Below are 18,052 nucleotides of genomic sequence, written 5' to 3' on the forward strand. Positions count from 1 at the left end.
TTGTAGCAGCCAGTGAATTGAGCAGTGATAATTTAAGTTTGCAATATGCAGACAAAAACTAGACAAGAGTGGGGAGTAAAGGTAGCCCTTTTGAAAATGCATTCCAGTAACCTTAACCAGAGCATCTAGGATGTATTTCATTTGGTGCATCAACCTATATTAATGAAAGGTGTTTCATGGTACATTGGACACAAATATAATCTAGGCTGGTGATTCCTGAACATTTCCCCTATGGACCATTGGAAAATTGCTGGTGGTCTTGGTGGACCAATTAATAATTTTCCTGCCTCTTGTAGCAATTTCAGTGCACTGTACTAGATAGCGAATTCTTTTTAATTTTATTTCTATTCCTGTTATTTTTTATATTGCATTTTATTGTATTACATTTTACATTCCATGGAATAAAATTATAATACAATAAAATGCATTATAATAAATAAAAAATAAAGTAAAATTGAAATATGATAATTTGATTTGGACATACCACAGAGCATCTAAATGAAGTTGACAGATCACAAGTCATCCATGGATCACAGTTTGAGAACCTGATCTAAGCTGATGTCTCTAGACAAAACCATGGCAGCCATATTCTGCATCAGTTGAAGTTTCTGGGCTGCCTTTAAGGGCATATTGCAGTAATCTAACTTGAAGTGACTAGGTAACCATTAGGACCAGGCAAAGATGATTGGGGGAGGGGGGAATGGGTGGCATGTTCAAGGGAGGATAGCTCCCACCTCCCAATTTTTCTGTTTCCCCCCCTGTGCCCTAACATTGGTTCCATATCCTCCTGGCAGGGGTACAGCTAGTATATTAAATCAAACTGATAAAAGGAACTATTGGGACACAGCTGCCACGTCAGCTTTCAGGAGCAGTACTGGATCTGGAAGTGCCCTGAAGCTGCACACCTGCTGCTTCAGGGGAGTGTAACCTCATTGAAAACATGCTGCACCCTGGCTCCTAAAGCATCAGTCCTAAAACTGCTGGCTCTGAATTTTGTACATCCTAGCTTCAGTAGATGCTTTATTCATGCACATAATCAATGGAGATGGGGGAGAAATCTAGATCACTACGAAATGTTTTGTTTTTGAAAATGGCTATACAGTTGTCCGTGTAGATCCAGTGTGGTGCATTATTGGATTAGAGAGACTAGTTAGAAGCAGTAATGTTGGATTTCTGGGGGAAAATAAATTGGAAAACTGGATCTCTAATTGAAGGTTGTCACTGCTCAGCGTTGTTGTCCTAGCCACAAACCCATAGCCAGTTGTTTTGGGGCTCTTGTGTCCTAAAAGGAGTAAAGGTTGCTCCACATACTAGGAATTTTACTTTTACCCTGTTACATTGTCAGGATTAAGAGGTGACTTGTCAGAAGCCTTTGCTTCTATTTCAGATTAAGCATAATTGAGAATTAGTTCCAAATCCTAAACGGTGATTAATCAGCTGTGGATTATTGAAACAAACTTGCTTCATAAATCACGGTTTGAAGTTCGTTAGCTTCCACTAACAATAGTCAAAACTAACTGCAATTTGTCTGGGTTGAGATATCATAATAAACTGTGGTTAGTTTAAGTTGGAAATGAAAGCTTCTAAACTCCTCACATCCATGTTAGAGGAAGGGAGAGACATGTAAGTGGCTTGTCTCTGTAACTCTAAACTATAGTTAGCATTATATGCAAACAGAACCATTAAGTTGTGTGTAAAAGACTTTAGAAGGAAATGATAGCCAATTTCATAATCAGTTCCCGTAGCTTGAAAAATAATGCTGACATAATATTTCTAACATTCTTAAAAACATAGTTTAACACAGTGTTAGAAACTCAGATATATACAGTCAGCAGAATGGAATGCCTAGTTGCCATTTTTGGGCCAGACGGCTTGAAAGTTGTATTTTTCAATATGACTTTTTGGTTCCTGAAATTCATTGATTGTGCCAATAAAATATAACCGATAGAATTCCACATCTCCAGATGGTAGAGATGTCACATGCCCTCCTGGTGCCTAGGCATCTTCACTTGGTTGCAAGTGGCCAATAGCCCAGTGCAAAATCCTTCTGGTGAATTTTGAATGCTTGTTTTAGCATGGTGTTTCGGCAAAAGGTACAATGAAGTATCTAGAACACTTCTTAAGTTTATCAGTTATTGATTGATTCATTTATATAGCCACATCCGAGATACCAAGGGTTCTGTCCTTTATATTTAAATTGGCATCTAACTTTAACTTTAGTTTTTTTTTTTAAAAAAAATTCTCACTAAATTTTCAAAAATTGAAAAAATTGAAGCATTAAGTGCAGTTGCCGTTGACATTTTCCCATTCTTTTTGTAGTTCAGGAACATAAGAGTTGAATTTAAGGACGCAAAAATAATTATCAAGTCCTAAAGCTAGCTTTGTCTTTTCCATGTTCTGTTTGATCTTCCTGATATAGTAGGGTCAAAGTAGTTTCTAATTTTCTAGCATGTTTGCATCTGACAACTTTAACTAATAGTGCATGTGGCTGAAGTTTAAAATGGTGTCTCTGCATTTTTTGTGTGGTTTTCATACTAACCTGATTGATGAACGCACATTCGCTGAAGGGATTGGTAAATTGTCCACTGCCGATGGTAAAGCCTTCGCAGATCCCGAGGTGCTCCGAAGATTGACTTCTTCTGTCAGCTGTGCATTGGATGAAGCTGCTGCTGCATTGACACGGATGAGAGCAGAGAACAATCACAATGCAGGACAAGTGGACAAGTATGTATTGAATTCCTGTTCAGCTGGTTTGATTCTATCTGCATTTGACTTGAAAAGCTGAGGATTGTGGATAAAGTGGCTCTTGGTATATCTAATAAAGCAATATAAATAGGCCTAGATCAGATTCTGTCTCTGGGATTCAGAAATGTAAACTGAATTGTGACCACTTTGGGCTTTACCCAAAGTAATATTTCAGCCATATCAATCCCTCAATGTGATTCAGAGGCGAGGTTCTCTAATTGGGTTGGAGAGCTTCAGTAGCAAGATAAGGTAATGTCATGAGACAAAATTGACATATTTCCACATGTTAATTGATGAAGTATATTCACATATATGTTGCATCTATGCAGTTTCATGCAAACTTAAAAATGGGATAGTTGTGAAATGAGGCTATATGGAGCACAGAGGATGAGGCTTATATACTCATAGGAAAAGAAGGAAGGAAGGTCAGGAATTACTTCATAGAATATTAAATGTCAAATAGTTGTCCTTGGCAAAACTGTACAGGGAAGACTAATTGAATGTGCGAACATTAATACTGAAATTGCTTGCATTAGATACATTCATTGCATCAGATGAAACATGCATTTTGGAAGAATTCGACTTTAGGCCTTCAGTGGCTGGATTTTGTTTTTTTAAGTGGCAGGTAGACTGCAAATATCCTTAATTCTCATAATACAGATAAATAATCTGGGCTAAAGTCAGCATAGAGATTAATCTCTCATCATGTTTTTTAATTCATACAGTGTTCACTTAATGACTTGGAAACTTGATAGACAATATTTTCTGTGAAATTTACTGCTTAGCCAGCAGTATGGATATGCATCTCTTAAAGTGTTTGGCCAAAATGTTCAGAAAACCATGCTGCAATCTTTGTTGTTCCCTTTATTCAATTTTAAGATTTAAGATTCTGAAAAAGAAAAACACATAATCTGGTGCACTTATGACTTAGTCATCCTACCTATATTAGAAATTTATATAGCTGCCTTTGAAATTGTGACTTACCAGTGCTGTCCTATGAACTGCCACATGGCTATATAAAGACCAAGTGGTGTACAGTCAATTTACGGTATACTTATTTTTATATTTATATAAGCTTTGTGTATTTTTAATTTTTGGTATTTTTTATATAAATATACAAAACAACCCTTCAAGCTGATTACAGTAAAATACTTCAATTTTGTCACCCAGAGTGGCAATTTAGTCCTTTCTAAATTATCCTGAATGCATTCTTCATAAATCTCCCAGATTCCTGGTTCAGGCATCTCTTTCCCTGTTGTGAGTTGCATGGAAAGAGTCCTTAAAGCTCACTCCCATTTTCCCAGATACAGTCACAACAAGAGTTGCCTAAGCAGCTTGCTAAATTATTCTTCATGTTTGTTTAATATAATTTTGTAAAGGACGCCAGCTGTCTTTAGTAATGAAAATTGTACTAAAGTTAATCATAAGTTACCATTTGTGTAATTCACTTGAGCTACTTCCATGTGTGCTCATTGTATTTAAAATGTTATCTTCCAGTCGCAGTTTGGCAGAAGCATGCTCGGATGGGGATGTAAATGCTGTCCGGAAGCTGTTGGATGAAGGAAGAAGTGTAAATGAACATACAGAAGAAGGGGAGAGTCTCCTTTGCTTGGCATGTTCAGCTGGGTATTATGAGTTGGCACAAGTGAGTAAAGACTAGTGTTCTAAACCATTCCTTTAAATACTAAAGGTGTGAGGCCTATAGATAATCTTCTAACTTATCCAAGAATTAAAAAGTGTATTTTTAACCTGGTATCTAGAGGGTACAGTACAAACATGCTTTCCTTAACACAGTCATATCAGTTCTTTAATGCTAAAACTTCTCATGAACCCAGAAATAATTGATATGTTTATAAAATGGACTACTGATTTAAAAGGACAAGGCAAATGTTCTGCTCACGTATTCAGTGGCTTTTGAAGGGCTTAATCCTGCAAGGTTTAACTTTAACAAGAAAGTTGAACAAACACCACCAAACAGGTTTTTTTCTGACTTCTTAGCATATTCCTGGGTAAAGATGAAGTTTAGTAGAACACCTTGCATTTCTGTTATTCCTTGATTCTTGAGCTATTACTCTATGATTTTTGAATGCCTTCATCTGCCCCAGCTGCAATAAAACATGTCTCTCCTGTATCAGTCTCTACAGCCACAGCAGGTGCTGTAACTCTCCAACAGTTTGTCTTCACCCCCAAAGGCACACTCTTCCATTGTCTTCCAAGACAGACAGATGCCAGCCAACTTTGAGTGTGGTGTCATTTGTCAAGAAGTTTCCTTGGAAATGTCATTAGGACTTGCTTTGTATGTCTTAACACTGGCAGTATCACTATCGGTGGTAGTGATGTGGTTCCATTTAGTTCTATGGCAGAAAGTAAACATCTTCATTGGTGACACCAGATTGATCTGTTGTAAAAAGCTGCCCTCTAACCATCATGGTTTGTTTCCCTTTCCGCACTCCCTTTTCCCAGTCATGGTAAGAATATTCAAGTAGAGCTGTCCCCACTGTGAAAAGGGAATGGTAATGGTTTTTCAGCATCAGGTTAGGAGAACTAACCATGTCCATCTCTGTAACCCTATCTTCTCCCTGCATAATCTGAAGGATTACTTGGTATGACATGGACTTCATGAAGTTATTGTCAATATTCTGAGGGTCACTATAGGGCTGTAGCTCAAGCTGCTAAGAGTTATTGTGGACACAACTGAGCTAGCTGGACCAATGGTCTAACTTGGCAGCTTCCTGTATTCGTGGAGATACAATGACAAAGTCTGAGGATGGGATTCACACGATGAGCCCCATTAGCAGAAGCCCTGTTTAAGAACTTCCAGTTGTGCAGTGGTGCTTTCCCCCCTCTGCCCTTGTCTCCCATGTTCCCAAAATTGGATCTGTGGGGTTCTGGAGGATGCTCAGAGCAGCACACGGGGGTGTGTGAAATCCTTCCCTTGGTGGTACGTTTGCCATTGTGCAACATTTAATTCCACCCAACAGCTTTGCAGCTCTCAGCTTTCGTTCTGTATGTTTTGTGCCAGAGATTATTACAGCCAGAAAACTAGAAGCTAGAAATAATTTTTACCTCACCTTGTTTGAGAGAAATTCAAAAAGAAAAAGTGAGCTGAATGTGGTGGTCATGTGAATTTGGATCATATCCACATATCTTTGATGTATTCAAAGTATGTATTGAAGTATTCAGGTTTACAAGTACTGATGGGGTGGTCATCTTTAACTTTGTATTCTTTTATCTTCTTCCTGCCCTACAAGGTGCTCTTCCCTTGTTGCCTTATCACAAAACCATGATGGCGTTTAACTTCACCACCACCTTAGTGTGAAGGCCGTGTGGAAGGCTAAGATAGCAGATGGAGAATAGTGCAGTTCCCACAGTGCTGTGCTGTTTCTTTACTTCAGGAAACAGCTCCACATTGTGGTGGTGGCAGGAGTGCAATAATACAGTCGTATCTTGGATCCCGAGTGCCTTGGAACTTGGATGTTTTGGTTCCCAAATGCCACAAACCTCCGCGGAAGTGACTGCTCCAGTTTGCGAACATTCTTTGGAACCCGAATTTCCAATGAGGCTTCCATGGCTTCCTGCAGCCAATCAGAAACCACACTTTGGTTTCTAAACGTTTTGGAAGTTGAACAGACTTCCAGAACAGATTCTGTTCGACTTCCAAGTTAAACTGTATTGAACTTAACTATTTCATTGTTAACCCAGGACAGTTTCCACATTTCCCAGGCTTGTAAACGAATCACATTTATTTTTATACAGACTGATTTAATGATTACCCATGCTTCCTTTCTTATCTAGGCTAGGCCCTTCTCTGCTCATACCTTTTTTTTGTTTGTTTTCTTCCTCTGTTTCCTTTACAACTAGTCTTTCTCAAAATGGCATTCCTCTGAATGGAGACTCCTGTTTAGAGGGCTGGCACAGTGCTGGTGATAAATGACTTTTCATGTGACTGAACATCTGATTCTTCCCTTCACATTGAGAATGACTAAGTTGAAGCCTTTAAAAGACCAAGAAAGGGGAATAGTAATGACTGATAGGAGTTTAACTTCTGTTTCATTTATTCAGGTACTGCTTGCAATGCATGCAAACGTTGAAGATAGAGGAAATAAAGGAGATATAACCCCACTCATGGCAGCAGCCAGTGGCGGGTATGTGGACATTGTGAAACTGCTGCTTGTTCATTGTGCTGATGTCAATGCCCAGTCTTCAACAGGTAAGTGTAAATAAGAAATGAAAAACTACTAATAATTTGAGTGCCAATAGATTATTACTGGAAATAGATGCAAATATTTACTTAGGGATGTAGTATTATGTGTGAAAAGTAGTGCACTGTAAACTTTGTCTTTTAAGTGATCACTCAGTTGAACCTGGATAAAGAAGTTCATGTAGTATTAGTGTTTACATTATAATATTTTAAAACAGCAACACTGTCACATTTAGGAGAAATTAAATACCTTGACACTAACTTTTAAGTTTTCATAAAGCATTTCTCTGTAGTAAGAAATATATTCTAAAATCTTTGCTCACTAGAAATGACTATTGAAAGTACACTAATGTAAAACTGCTCAGAATGTCAATTTGTAACCAGTGTTTTCTGTTTGGTACTATGCAGATTTAAAGTCCCATCAAACAGTAGTCATCCTTTTGCGGGACCAATTTCTTAATCTCAATGAATAAAGAGTTAAACTTGCAAAGTCAGGGGTATAAGTGACCTTGGTTTGTTTCCCCCTCTTCTCTTAGGAAACACAGCACTCACTTATGCCTGCGCTGGGGGATTTGTTGATATTGTCAAAGTGTTGTTGAAAGCAGGTGCAAATATTGAAGATCATAATGAAAATGGACATACCCCCTTAATGGAAGCAGCCAGTGCAGGTCATGTTGAGGTTGCAAGAGTACTTCTGGAATATGGTGCAGGAATAAACACTCATTCCAATGAATTCAAAGAAAGTGCTCTTACACTTGCTTGTTATAAAGGTAGGACATTTTGAAGGATTGCATTGGAAAACCTGAGTATCCCTGTATATCCTTCTAAAGAAATCTGCTGCTTGTAGCATTACACTGTGTGTTTAATTATAACATAAAGGCACAGTATGCCCTCCACAATTCACAATTCATGCAAGAGGGCAGGGCTGAGGAGGGGAGGCCATGGGCTTAACAGATTCCAAGTTGGGACCAATTCCTTGAAGAATTTCTGTACTCTGAACTTTTGAAATTGTTTTACATAGTAGAAGTTCTATTGAAACTGAGTTTACTACCTTTGAATTTTCACTCTAGAAGTTTTATAGCCGTTTGATTGGTTGTAGCAATATTTTATCACTAAAATAATACTAAAGCTTTTCTCACTGTGTGAGAGGCTTTCCACTTTCAAACTTCAGATTTTGGTTTTGGGAAAATCCTGAGGAAAATAAAGAGCCAAACTGTTTTTTCTCTCTCCCTCCTCCATGCTAGAACTTACTAGTATTTGTTAGTACTGGATGTACGCTGTGAACCACCCTGAGATCTTAGGATGAAGGGTGGTATATAAATCAAATAAATAAGAAAGAAAAGGTTGATTAATATGTCTAGAATTATGGTTCAGAGCTGTGAAAAAGCCTGCATTCTTTTACCCAGTGCCACAGGGAATGTTCAAAGAGAGAGAGAGAGAAGATTAAAAAACCTAATTTCTGTACCAGAGCAAGTTGAACCGTACAGCCTGAAGGATCAAGCCATTTTATATATTTTTGCATAACACTTTATTCTACATTTTTAGAAGTTGTTTGGTCATTGGATTAAAATTGGGGGGGGATGTCACCTGGCAATATCACTACCAGCATCTTAATTCATAAACTACCTCAGTTTTCCAGATTTCCTGTTTTTCAAATATTAACATTGCATTCAGGGCATATTTTCCTAAGCCTGTTGGGGAAGGAGGAGTGCTCAGTAGCACATTTGTTTGTTTGTTTGTTTGTTTGTTTGTTTGTTTGTTTGTTTGTTTATGCATGCATGCCTTCCCTAATGTCCCAGGACGGGTTACAACAAACCATACTATTCAGTGCATGTAATGAAATGACCTCTGACAAAAGCTGCCACATGCCAATATACAATGTGTTAGTACGTTAAGTTGGCTTAATGTACTAGCTTGGTGTGAAACTGTTAAGCATAGTTGGTTTGAATCATTATATTAGGTCTTGTAACATGCTGATTTTTCTCTTTTATTTGAAGGTCACTTAGATATGGTTCGTTTCCTGCTTGAAGCTGGAGCTGACCAAGAGCACAAAACAGATGAGATGCACACAGCTTTAATGGAGGCTTGCATGGTAAAATAACCATTGGATTAAATGGTGTTTTGGTTGAAGAAAACTGAAGAACTTGAATATACCTAGCCTTACCTCTTTCACTACTTAAAGAAAACACATTGCAAGAATGTTTATGCAAGATCACAGCTATTCATTTATGTTCTTAATACAGCATTCCAGTATTTATTGCCATGGCATATAATTTTAAGTCAAACACTATTTTTCTTCATCTTGGTAAAATTGTAAAAGCTAGTAGTGGGGAATGAGTTGTTAGCAGCTTGCAATCACAACTTAGGTTAGCAGTAAACTAACTGTAGCTTGTAATAGCCAGAAAAAGAGGATAAATATAGTAACCACCTCTCTGAAGAAGAATGGTCTAATGCTGCAGTAGTCTTCTGCATTATGCCATTAGCACTTGTGCTATATAAGGATGCAGTGAGTAGTCAAAAGCTTTGATTGCCTACTGCCTGGTTTGAAAAACGTGTAAGGACCGTTACTGCTGGGAAACTGCATAGAATTAGGTATATTCTGTATCAATGATACACTTTATATTCCGTATATAAGAATACACTTCATGATCTGCTGTGAGACATCATAGAAGCATTTGAATAAAAGCAACAATCATATCGCATAGAAAGTAGCAGCTGATTAAGCAGCAGCAAAGGGGCAAATATTCTAAAAGGCTCAGTGAAACAATGGTCTATTACTGTCTGCCTAACAGTAGGCAGTGATGGGCATACCTCTCTAGGGAGGTTGTGCCTAACTGAGAATGAAGTGACTGTGTTCACATATAACGTTAAGCTAGGTATGGGGAACCTTTGGCCCTCCATGTCCCATGAATTCAGAAAATAATCAACAAAATATATTGTGCTGTGGTATTCTTTCAGCTGATCCCTGCAACCATGTTGAAAATGGAGGACAATGCCAAACTTCCCCTCCCTGTCCCCAGCAAGCTGCAATGAACATGGAATTAAATATCTACTCTAAATTGATGACAAACAAACGAACTCTTGTAGATGCTCCTAGATTTGTGCATGCTCTGTCCAGCAGAATATCCTGTGACTCTTCATCCCATGCAATTAGTACAGGTGCATCTGAATATAGGTGTGGAAGATTCTTGGTCAGCAGAGGAGTGGAGCATACAGGAAAGGGTTAACTCCTAGAAGGCAGTGGTCCAGGGCAAAAAAGTTCCCAATCAACCATCATGTAGTGCAGGGGTAGTCAACTTTTTTATACCTACCGCCCACTGATGCATCTTTCTTGATGGAAAAATTTCCTTACTGCCCATCAGTGCTCAATGGAAGGAGGATTCAGTTTCTGCCGTTGAACCCCCTACCGCCCACCTATCCTGAAACACCCACTAGTGGGCGGTAGGGACCAGGTTGACAACCCCTGATGTAGTGGGTTAAGGAGTTCTGCAGGCATACTGCTCTTAAATTCAGCTGGTCTTCTCCCGGCATTGCTGCACATTGGGGGGGGGGGGGGCTGGATGGACGACAGCCACCAAATGTGACTATACACACCACTGCTCCTCTGGAAGTTATATATGGAGCAGCCGTCGAGGTCCACACACACAGCTTAGTGAGACTCCACAAGGTAGACAAGTTTGCATCAGCTGATGTGGCCTCCAGAAAGAGGGTCCTTCAGCAGTTCCTGTAACTGGAAGCTGTCATCCCACTCAATTTCAAGGTATACTGCTTCTGAACATCTCTTTTGTATGCTACACTCCTCCACTAACTAAGAATGGAAACTTGGACGCTTTCTGGTCAGTGGAGAGTGGCACATACAGCTTGATTCAAGTTGAACCTGATTCCACTGATATATCTTCTGTTTTACCTTCTCAGTTGGCTTCTGTATTGCTTCTTCTGTTCTTGTTTCATAGTTCTTGTTATTAGACACAGTGGGGTTCTCCTTCGGATACATTTTAGTTACTATAACCAGTCTGGACTAGTGGAAAGATCTCATCTGGCTGTAGCAACAGGAAATTAAAAATAATAATGTTTTGACCCTGTTTTCTAGAAGATTGCATTCCTAAATGTTTCACTCTGCTGATCAGAATAAGATTTCACAGTAAATTCAATTGTTTGCAATTTAAGCTGAAGAGTGAACATACATTCCTAACATAATTCAAATGATATTGAAAATTTCCTTTCTAGAATATTTGAGCTTTCTTTCTTTCTTTCTTTCTTTCTTTCTTTCTTTCTTTCTTTCTTTCTGAAATAGGATGGACATGTGGAAGTAGCTCGTCTGTTACTGGATAGTGGTGCTCAAGTGAACATGCCTGCTGATTCCTTTGAATCTCCACTGACACTTGCTGCTTGTGGTGGCCATGTGGAACTAGCAGCCCTGTTAATAGAAAGGGGAGCAAACCTTGAGGAAGTTAATGATGAAGGTTATACTCCATTAATGGAAGCTGCTCGGGAAGGCCATGAGGAGATGGTGGCTCTTTTACTAGCTCAAGGTAAGACAACATATTGGTTGCAAAATAGAGCATTAATATTATTTTTACTAGCTTCTTTCTTGGTGGCTTCAGTACTAATATTGCTAGCAGAGTAGTTCATAGTATCATAGAGTTGGAAGGGACCACAAGAATCATATAGTCTAGTCCCCAAATACCAATTGTGGTGTTGATTCTGGTGCCTCTTACATTGAGGATAATTACTAGGGCTGCTAACCTATTCAGAATTCTCTAGATCAATAAAAATATTAATTGGAGTAAAAAATGGTGTTCCCAACCAACCTGATTAATTTCTAAGCACCTTTTATTGCAGGATGTAATGTTTATTGGATTAGGAAACCTTCATTTTGCGCTAAAAGAAAAGGCAAGAGAAGGTGTTTAAACAGACTTGCTCAGCCAGCCAGTGTTGAAGATGTGATTAAGGAATCTTTCCCTTTATCTGTGCCAGCAGCAGTTCCACAAAGCTCCTTAGCCTGCTACATTGGGAAGAGTACAAATGTGCTCCCAGTGCTTAATGTTTGGCTGGTGCTTCTGTGTTTCTCCCACTTGTTCCTACCTCTACTGCTAATACTTTGCAGATTGGATGAGGATCTTGCACACCATAACATTGCTCTGTTGGCTACCTTCGTAAGAAGAGCCAAGTGTAGACCAAGAAGCAGGTATTGCAGGGAGGCATCTTCGCTTAACTGGGTGTGGAATGTGTGAAAATGTCTTAAGTTAATGTGTTGCCTGGCAGATAAGTTGAGAGAAAATTGCTCTATTGTACCTCTTTTAAAACCATTTTTTCAAGGTGTTGGGCCTTTTGTTGCCATTGTGGTAAGCCAGTGGATTTATTTATTTGATATTTGGTTTTTATATTTGTATACCATACCACACAATAATCAACCATGTCTTCTGGGCAGGTCACAAATAAAAATAAAATAAAATATGAATACAGTAAACTAAAACTATCCATGCAGAAGCTGCGCTAGCACAGAAATTAGCAGAAACCATATGAAGAAATGCAGGCCAATAAAATAGCACTAAAATCCAGTGAGGGGGAAACAATATCAAATGGGCATGCTAATGCTTTTTTTCCCTAAATATTTTTTTTTGTAGGTGCTAATATAAACGCACAGACAGAAGAGACCCAGGAGACAGCTCTAACTTTAGCATGCTGTGGAGGGTTTTCGGAAGTAGCTGACTTCCTCATTAAGGCAGGAGCTGACATAGAACTTGGTTGTTCTACACCTTTGATGGAAGCGGCACAGGAGGGCCACTTAGAGCTGGTGAAGTATTTACTAGCAGCAGGTATGTTTGCTATTACAGTTGGAAGAGATAAACCAGATAGTGGACCTTCAGATGTTTTTCAACTCTGACTCTATGATCACTCTTGACTAGTATGGCCAATTTATTGATGGAAATTGTAATCCCTCAACACTTTCTTGCATGAGTCACAATGTAGTTTCTCCGGAGCAATGAAGAATATAGTCATAATTCTGGAACTATTGGAAATTATTATCAATAATGTAAAAGTATTTAGTATTCAAAATGCTTATGTAGTTAATCTTCACAACATTTTTGTGACATGTTTACTACTCTCATCAGGATGACATGCCTAAGACTTCAGCGTCCAGATTCATTTGACTGGTTTTCCCAAGAGCATTTGTGTTCTCAGTGGCAGTCCCTGTACTCAATAGCAAAAGACTTATGAAACTGAGAAATGTTACCAAAGGAACCTGTGATATGCAGAGGGGTAACTTGTTGCTCAGAGAGTGCTAGCCTAAAATATATATATTCTGTCACCTCACCAGTGATTTATTTTTTTAAATGGTGTATCCAATTGAGGTATCCTGTCAGTAGCATTTGAGAAAGGAAATGTTTTATGAGCCGTTCTAGGTTGAGTGTTAATTGGGTGGATTTTTTAATACATTGTGAGTAATCTAATTCCACACTCTTCCACAGGCGCTAACGTTCATGCAACAACTGCAACAGGAGACACTGCCTTGACCTATGCCTGTGAAAATGGACACACTGATGTTGCAGATGTTCTGCTTCAAGCTGGTGCAGATTTAGTAAGTCTTGAATATTTCTCCAAAATTTTGGAATGTAACGGGAGCTTTTTATTTTCCTTGAAAATGAAGAAGAAAAGTGCCTATGCAAACTAGATGGGAGAGTAGACCAAATTGTTATCCAGAGGAATGAATGCAAAATAATTCATGAGTGAAAGTATAGATTAACAATTTGTCTAATACTTGGGATTCTTACGTGTGAACTGCCCTGTGATCTTCGAATGGAGGGTAGTATGCAAATTTAATAAATAATAATAAATAATTTTGTAATTGTTCTGTTTACACCAGTTTTTTCATCACTTTGAAAAAATAACAATTTTCAATCTTTGATTTCCTTCCAGCAGTGCATGTTCCTTGTATTTCTTTTCTTTAATTGGTTCTATTTGCTGATTTATCAGGAAGTGCCAATGGGACAAGATTTTATATCATTTATTTAACTGAACTAAATATGTAAAAGGGTGTTCAAAATGGAAAAGGTTGTTTGTATTCTGCATGCTTCAAGTACAACAATGGGTGAAGTGCATGACTGGTGTTTTTAGGTCAAGTTTTTGTGCACAGCTTGTACTAAAGTATCAAAAATGTTTACAAAAGCATTGTCGTATACCGCCTTTGGTCCATTTGCCAGGCAAAGCCCCTTCCTTATCCCTAATCTTCAGGTTGTGTTTGGTCCAAACAGTTTAGTGTTCTGTTTAGCCCTTGGGTAAGACTTCAGTCTTCTCGTTGCTGTTTGTGACTCTCACCTATTTTGAAGGGGGCTTTCTTTTGCCTCACTGAAAAAGCATCAGCTCTACCTTAAGCTTGCCTGCTGATCTTGCTCTAGAATATTAGCAAATTAGTTCTTCTCTTTACTTTCCCCCACAGTATGGATTTCACTTTCTTCATAATATTTCTAAACAGGAGCATGAATCTGAAGGTGGAAGAACACCACTGATGAAGGCTGCAAGAGCGGGTCATCTATGCACTGTACAATTTCTTATTAGCAAAGGTTGGTAGTAGTAATAGTAACATTAGTAGCTGAAGGAAGGATTGCTTGACAGTTGGCTGTTAGGAAGAATGTGTTGCTTTATAGCAAACATTACCTTTTGCTATACATATAATGTTTTGTACTAAATGTATGTTTGGGATGAGTTTCCTTTGCAATTTTATAAGAACCGTACTTGGACCGTGTTTTTGAAAGCTCGGTGCTTCATATACTACTACTTCTTAAAATGATCCTCCTTTCATATCTCCATAAAGTATTACAACCCCCATGCCCACATGCTTGGAGTATGAGATTTAGTGTATCTTGCTTGAGGTTATGTGCTTGTGGCAGAGGCAGTGTTACAGGGGTTGTCTCGTTCTTGTAGCTGAAGACTAACTGCAGCAGGTTCAGGTTAACTGTCATTTGGTATACAATGCTTAATGAAAAATGAGTTTACCAGCATTTTCTTTTAAGCGAACATGAAATATGAACGTGAACCTTTAAATATTTTGGTACCTGACTATGTCATACTTGGAGTAGGCCTATTGAAACCAATTGATTTAAATTGGCCAGCACTGGTTTCAATGAGTCTCCTCTGTTTATGACAGAGCTGTACTGTCCTTTAGAACTCAACTATTTAATTTATATTCCAAAATTAACATACAGCTAATAACAAACTGGCTTTTACTATGTGAAATGTTTTTTAAACCTAAATGTAAGCAATTTCCTCTTCACTTGAAAATTATTGTTCATTTTAAAATTAAATGATTTGGAATCTCATTCCCAGCAAATGGTGTCTTTGCATTAACTTTGTTCCTTGAAATGTCCCTTTAATTACATCTCTTTGTGATAGGTGCCAATGTTAACCGAGCTACAGCTAATAATGACCACACAGTGGTGTCACTGGCATGTGCTGGGGGCCATCTTGCTGTTGTTGAGCTGCTCCTAGCTCATGGTGCAGACCCTACTCATCGTCTTAAGGTATTCCAAGTAACTCATTTTATTATTTTACAGTATATACCTTTTGTCAGTTGTATTGGCTAATGCTCCCAAAGTATGTTAACTATAAGGTTGGTTTTGTTGTGTATACCTAGTTAGTACACTACTCAGATCACAAACTACTATAATCTGTCTTCTTAAAATGTGTATTCCAGGATGGCTCGACCATGCTCATTGAAGCTGCAAAGGGTGGTCACACAAATGTTGTTTCTTATTTATTGGATTACCCAAACAATGTTCTATCAGTTCCAACTGCAGATATGTCTCAGCTCACACCGCCATCTCAGGATCAGTCTCAGGTAAGCTGTAAAGCTTTTAACTATAGCAGTGGAAAATGAATGTTTACTTTTACCAGTTTGACATAAATGGTGCAAGTTTTTATATAGATATAGAATATGAATTTGATATAGAATATGAATAGTACAATTTGAGTAAAAGTCAAGTAGAGAGAAACTCCCAAGAACAGTGATTCAAAATTCAGGTGTGCTACCTCTTCTATTTCTCATGCTGTTGGATTTCTTAAAAAGCTTAACTCTTAAATTTGAGTGGAGGAAAATCCAGTTCCATACTAAAAGCTCACAAAAGCTTTGAACAGTACACTTAATGCTGTGCACGTACAGGGTGTGAGGAGAGTATCCTACTTGATTTGGATTAATGTTCAGGTTACTTTAAAATCCACTGATAAAAGTTTTTAATCTGAGTTGATTTTGCAGGTTCCACGTGTACCAATGCATACACTTGCCATGGTTGTACCTCCCCAGGAACCTGACAGAGCTCCTCAAGAGAATCCCCCTGCACTTTTGAGTCTCCCAAAAGGTTAGTATGCAAACATTTTTAAATTGTATAACTTGTGCTAGGATTCTGAATTCATTGTGTGTCTGGGGCATGGGAAGTATTTGGGACTTGATAGTGAATGGTTCAGGTCTGTTTCTCTTTAGTCATTTTAGTATAAGATTTTGAAAACATACTAGCAGTTATCTAAAGAACTGCTTTGGCTCCATGCCTGGAGTTGTGCTATTCCAGTGATAACTTTTGATTTGAACAGCCAGTGGCAACCTTACCATCACATGGTACCATATCTCAAACTCCTTTTAACGCTCCCTTCAGTTTCAAAGCTCTCTGCCATGTTGCATGGAGGTTACTGTTAACAAAAGCAAGTTTTAGATGATATTCAACTAAGTTGAATTAATGACCATGACTTAGTTAAGTCCATTAATTTTGATAGGTCTATTATAAGAAAAACTTTCCTGAATATCGCTCATTAGTTACTAGTTGAATAATATATTTGGTAACATACTTTAGTAAAATACTCAACCATGTTTAGTTATACTTGTAAGAAGCTGCCTCTAATAGATTTAGTAGATTTCTGAACTTGGCAGTAAAATTGCATCTTCACCAGTAGTAAAAAATTGTGTGACAGATTCAACAAACAGTGACCAACTGTAGTATTCATTTACACATTTCCTTAGCTGATTTTATTGTTGCTGTAAATGAGGTCAAATAGGAAATTCTGTATTTTGCAGAATTTTGAAGTACAAAGAAACTCTTTGTGTAGAATCATAGAGTTGGAAGAGACCACAAGGGCCATCGAGTCCAACCCCCCTGCCAAGCAGTGTACCTGTTGCAGAAAATGTCTTGGGTTAGCAAAATCTGTGATTCACCTAGCCAAACATGTTTTGTGTCAAGCAAATGCTTGATGTACGCATGCTCTCATATGTGCTTTCTCGTGCTCGCTCTCTCGTGCTCGCTCTCACTCTCTCACACATCCACACACCCACAGCCACACACCACAGTCTCCATTTGTTTTCACCATGTTTGTGAAATACATGGCTAGTGGACCGTATTCAGCTTGGTGGTTCATATGCTGTACAGTTTGTTCTTTCTCATTCTGGACAGTTTGCCCAGCTGTTAAATGATAACAGTTGCATTAAGTGAGTGAGTCAACTTAGATTTCAAAGAACTTACAAGCTTGTATGTATAGCCTTTCTGGAGACCTATGAATGTGATTAATCAAATGTTTGTAGAGTCCATTAAATAAAGCATAATACTTGGTAGAAAGTGAAATGAGCACGGTTGTAGTCAGAAGTGACAGAATTTTGCAGTGCAAAATCAATGCCGAATTGTTAATTAAAACTGCTGCACCTGCATATTTATTTAGTGTAAAGAATATGCTAGGTGCTGTGCAGCACATAATGTGATGGCTCCTCTCTGAAGGTTTAAGAGTAGGGGAGCTAAGTTGTACAGAAGGCCAGAAAGATGAGAAGGTATTGGACAAGTTGGGATTTTTGGGTAAGGTTTTTTAAGGGAACACTGAGATCCTCAGAATAGGTTAAACAAAACATTCTTAGAACAAGTTATATATAGTGCTTTTTCTAAATGCTCAAAGTGCTTCACATATAATAGGCAAGCTTAAGATAGTCTGCTGTCATATGAATTATGCACACAGGCATCCAAATTATTTTCATGGAAAAGATTTGTATCATATAGAGCACTCCAGTAATTTACTTTATTTCACCTAGTGGATTGTGTGATTTATTCTGATTTTTATTGTCCTGAAGAAAGACAA

General features: G+C 38.2%; 1 protein-coding gene across 10 annotated transcripts in view; it reads left to right on the plus strand.

Annotated features, from left to right (window-relative positions):
* LOC307219908 (ankyrin repeat and KH domain-containing protein 1-like) overlaps positions 1-18,052 on the plus strand; it is a 90,662-nt gene that overhangs the window by 14,217 nt on the left and 58,393 nt on the right. For 9 of the 10 annotated variants that reach the window (XM_079983425.1, XM_079983432.1, XM_079983423.1 and 6 more), the window contains exons 3-14: positions 2,568-2,724; positions 4,243-4,390; positions 6,808-6,955; positions 7,483-7,716; positions 8,944-9,038; positions 11,241-11,478; positions 12,574-12,765; positions 13,420-13,529; positions 14,424-14,511; positions 15,341-15,468; positions 15,642-15,785; positions 16,200-16,302. In XM_079983425.1, coding sequence (XP_079839551.1) covers positions 2,568-2,724; positions 4,243-4,390; positions 6,808-6,955; positions 7,483-7,716; positions 8,944-9,038; positions 11,241-11,478; positions 12,574-12,765; positions 13,420-13,529; positions 14,424-14,511; positions 15,341-15,468; positions 15,642-15,785; positions 16,200-16,302 — 1,785 coding nt within the window. The remainder of the gene's footprint in view (positions 1-2,567; positions 2,725-4,242; positions 4,391-6,807; positions 6,956-7,482; positions 7,717-8,943; positions 9,039-11,240; positions 11,479-12,573; positions 12,766-13,419; positions 13,530-14,423; positions 14,512-15,340; positions 15,469-15,641; positions 15,786-16,199; positions 16,303-18,052) is intronic. The other variant, XM_079983428.1, reaches the window with a different exon arrangement.

This window comes from Podarcis cretensis (genome assembly GCF_951804945.1).
Source record: "Podarcis cretensis genome assembly, chromosome: 7".
NCBI classification, from domain to species: domain Eukaryota; kingdom Metazoa; phylum Chordata; class Lepidosauria; order Squamata; family Lacertidae; genus Podarcis; species Podarcis cretensis.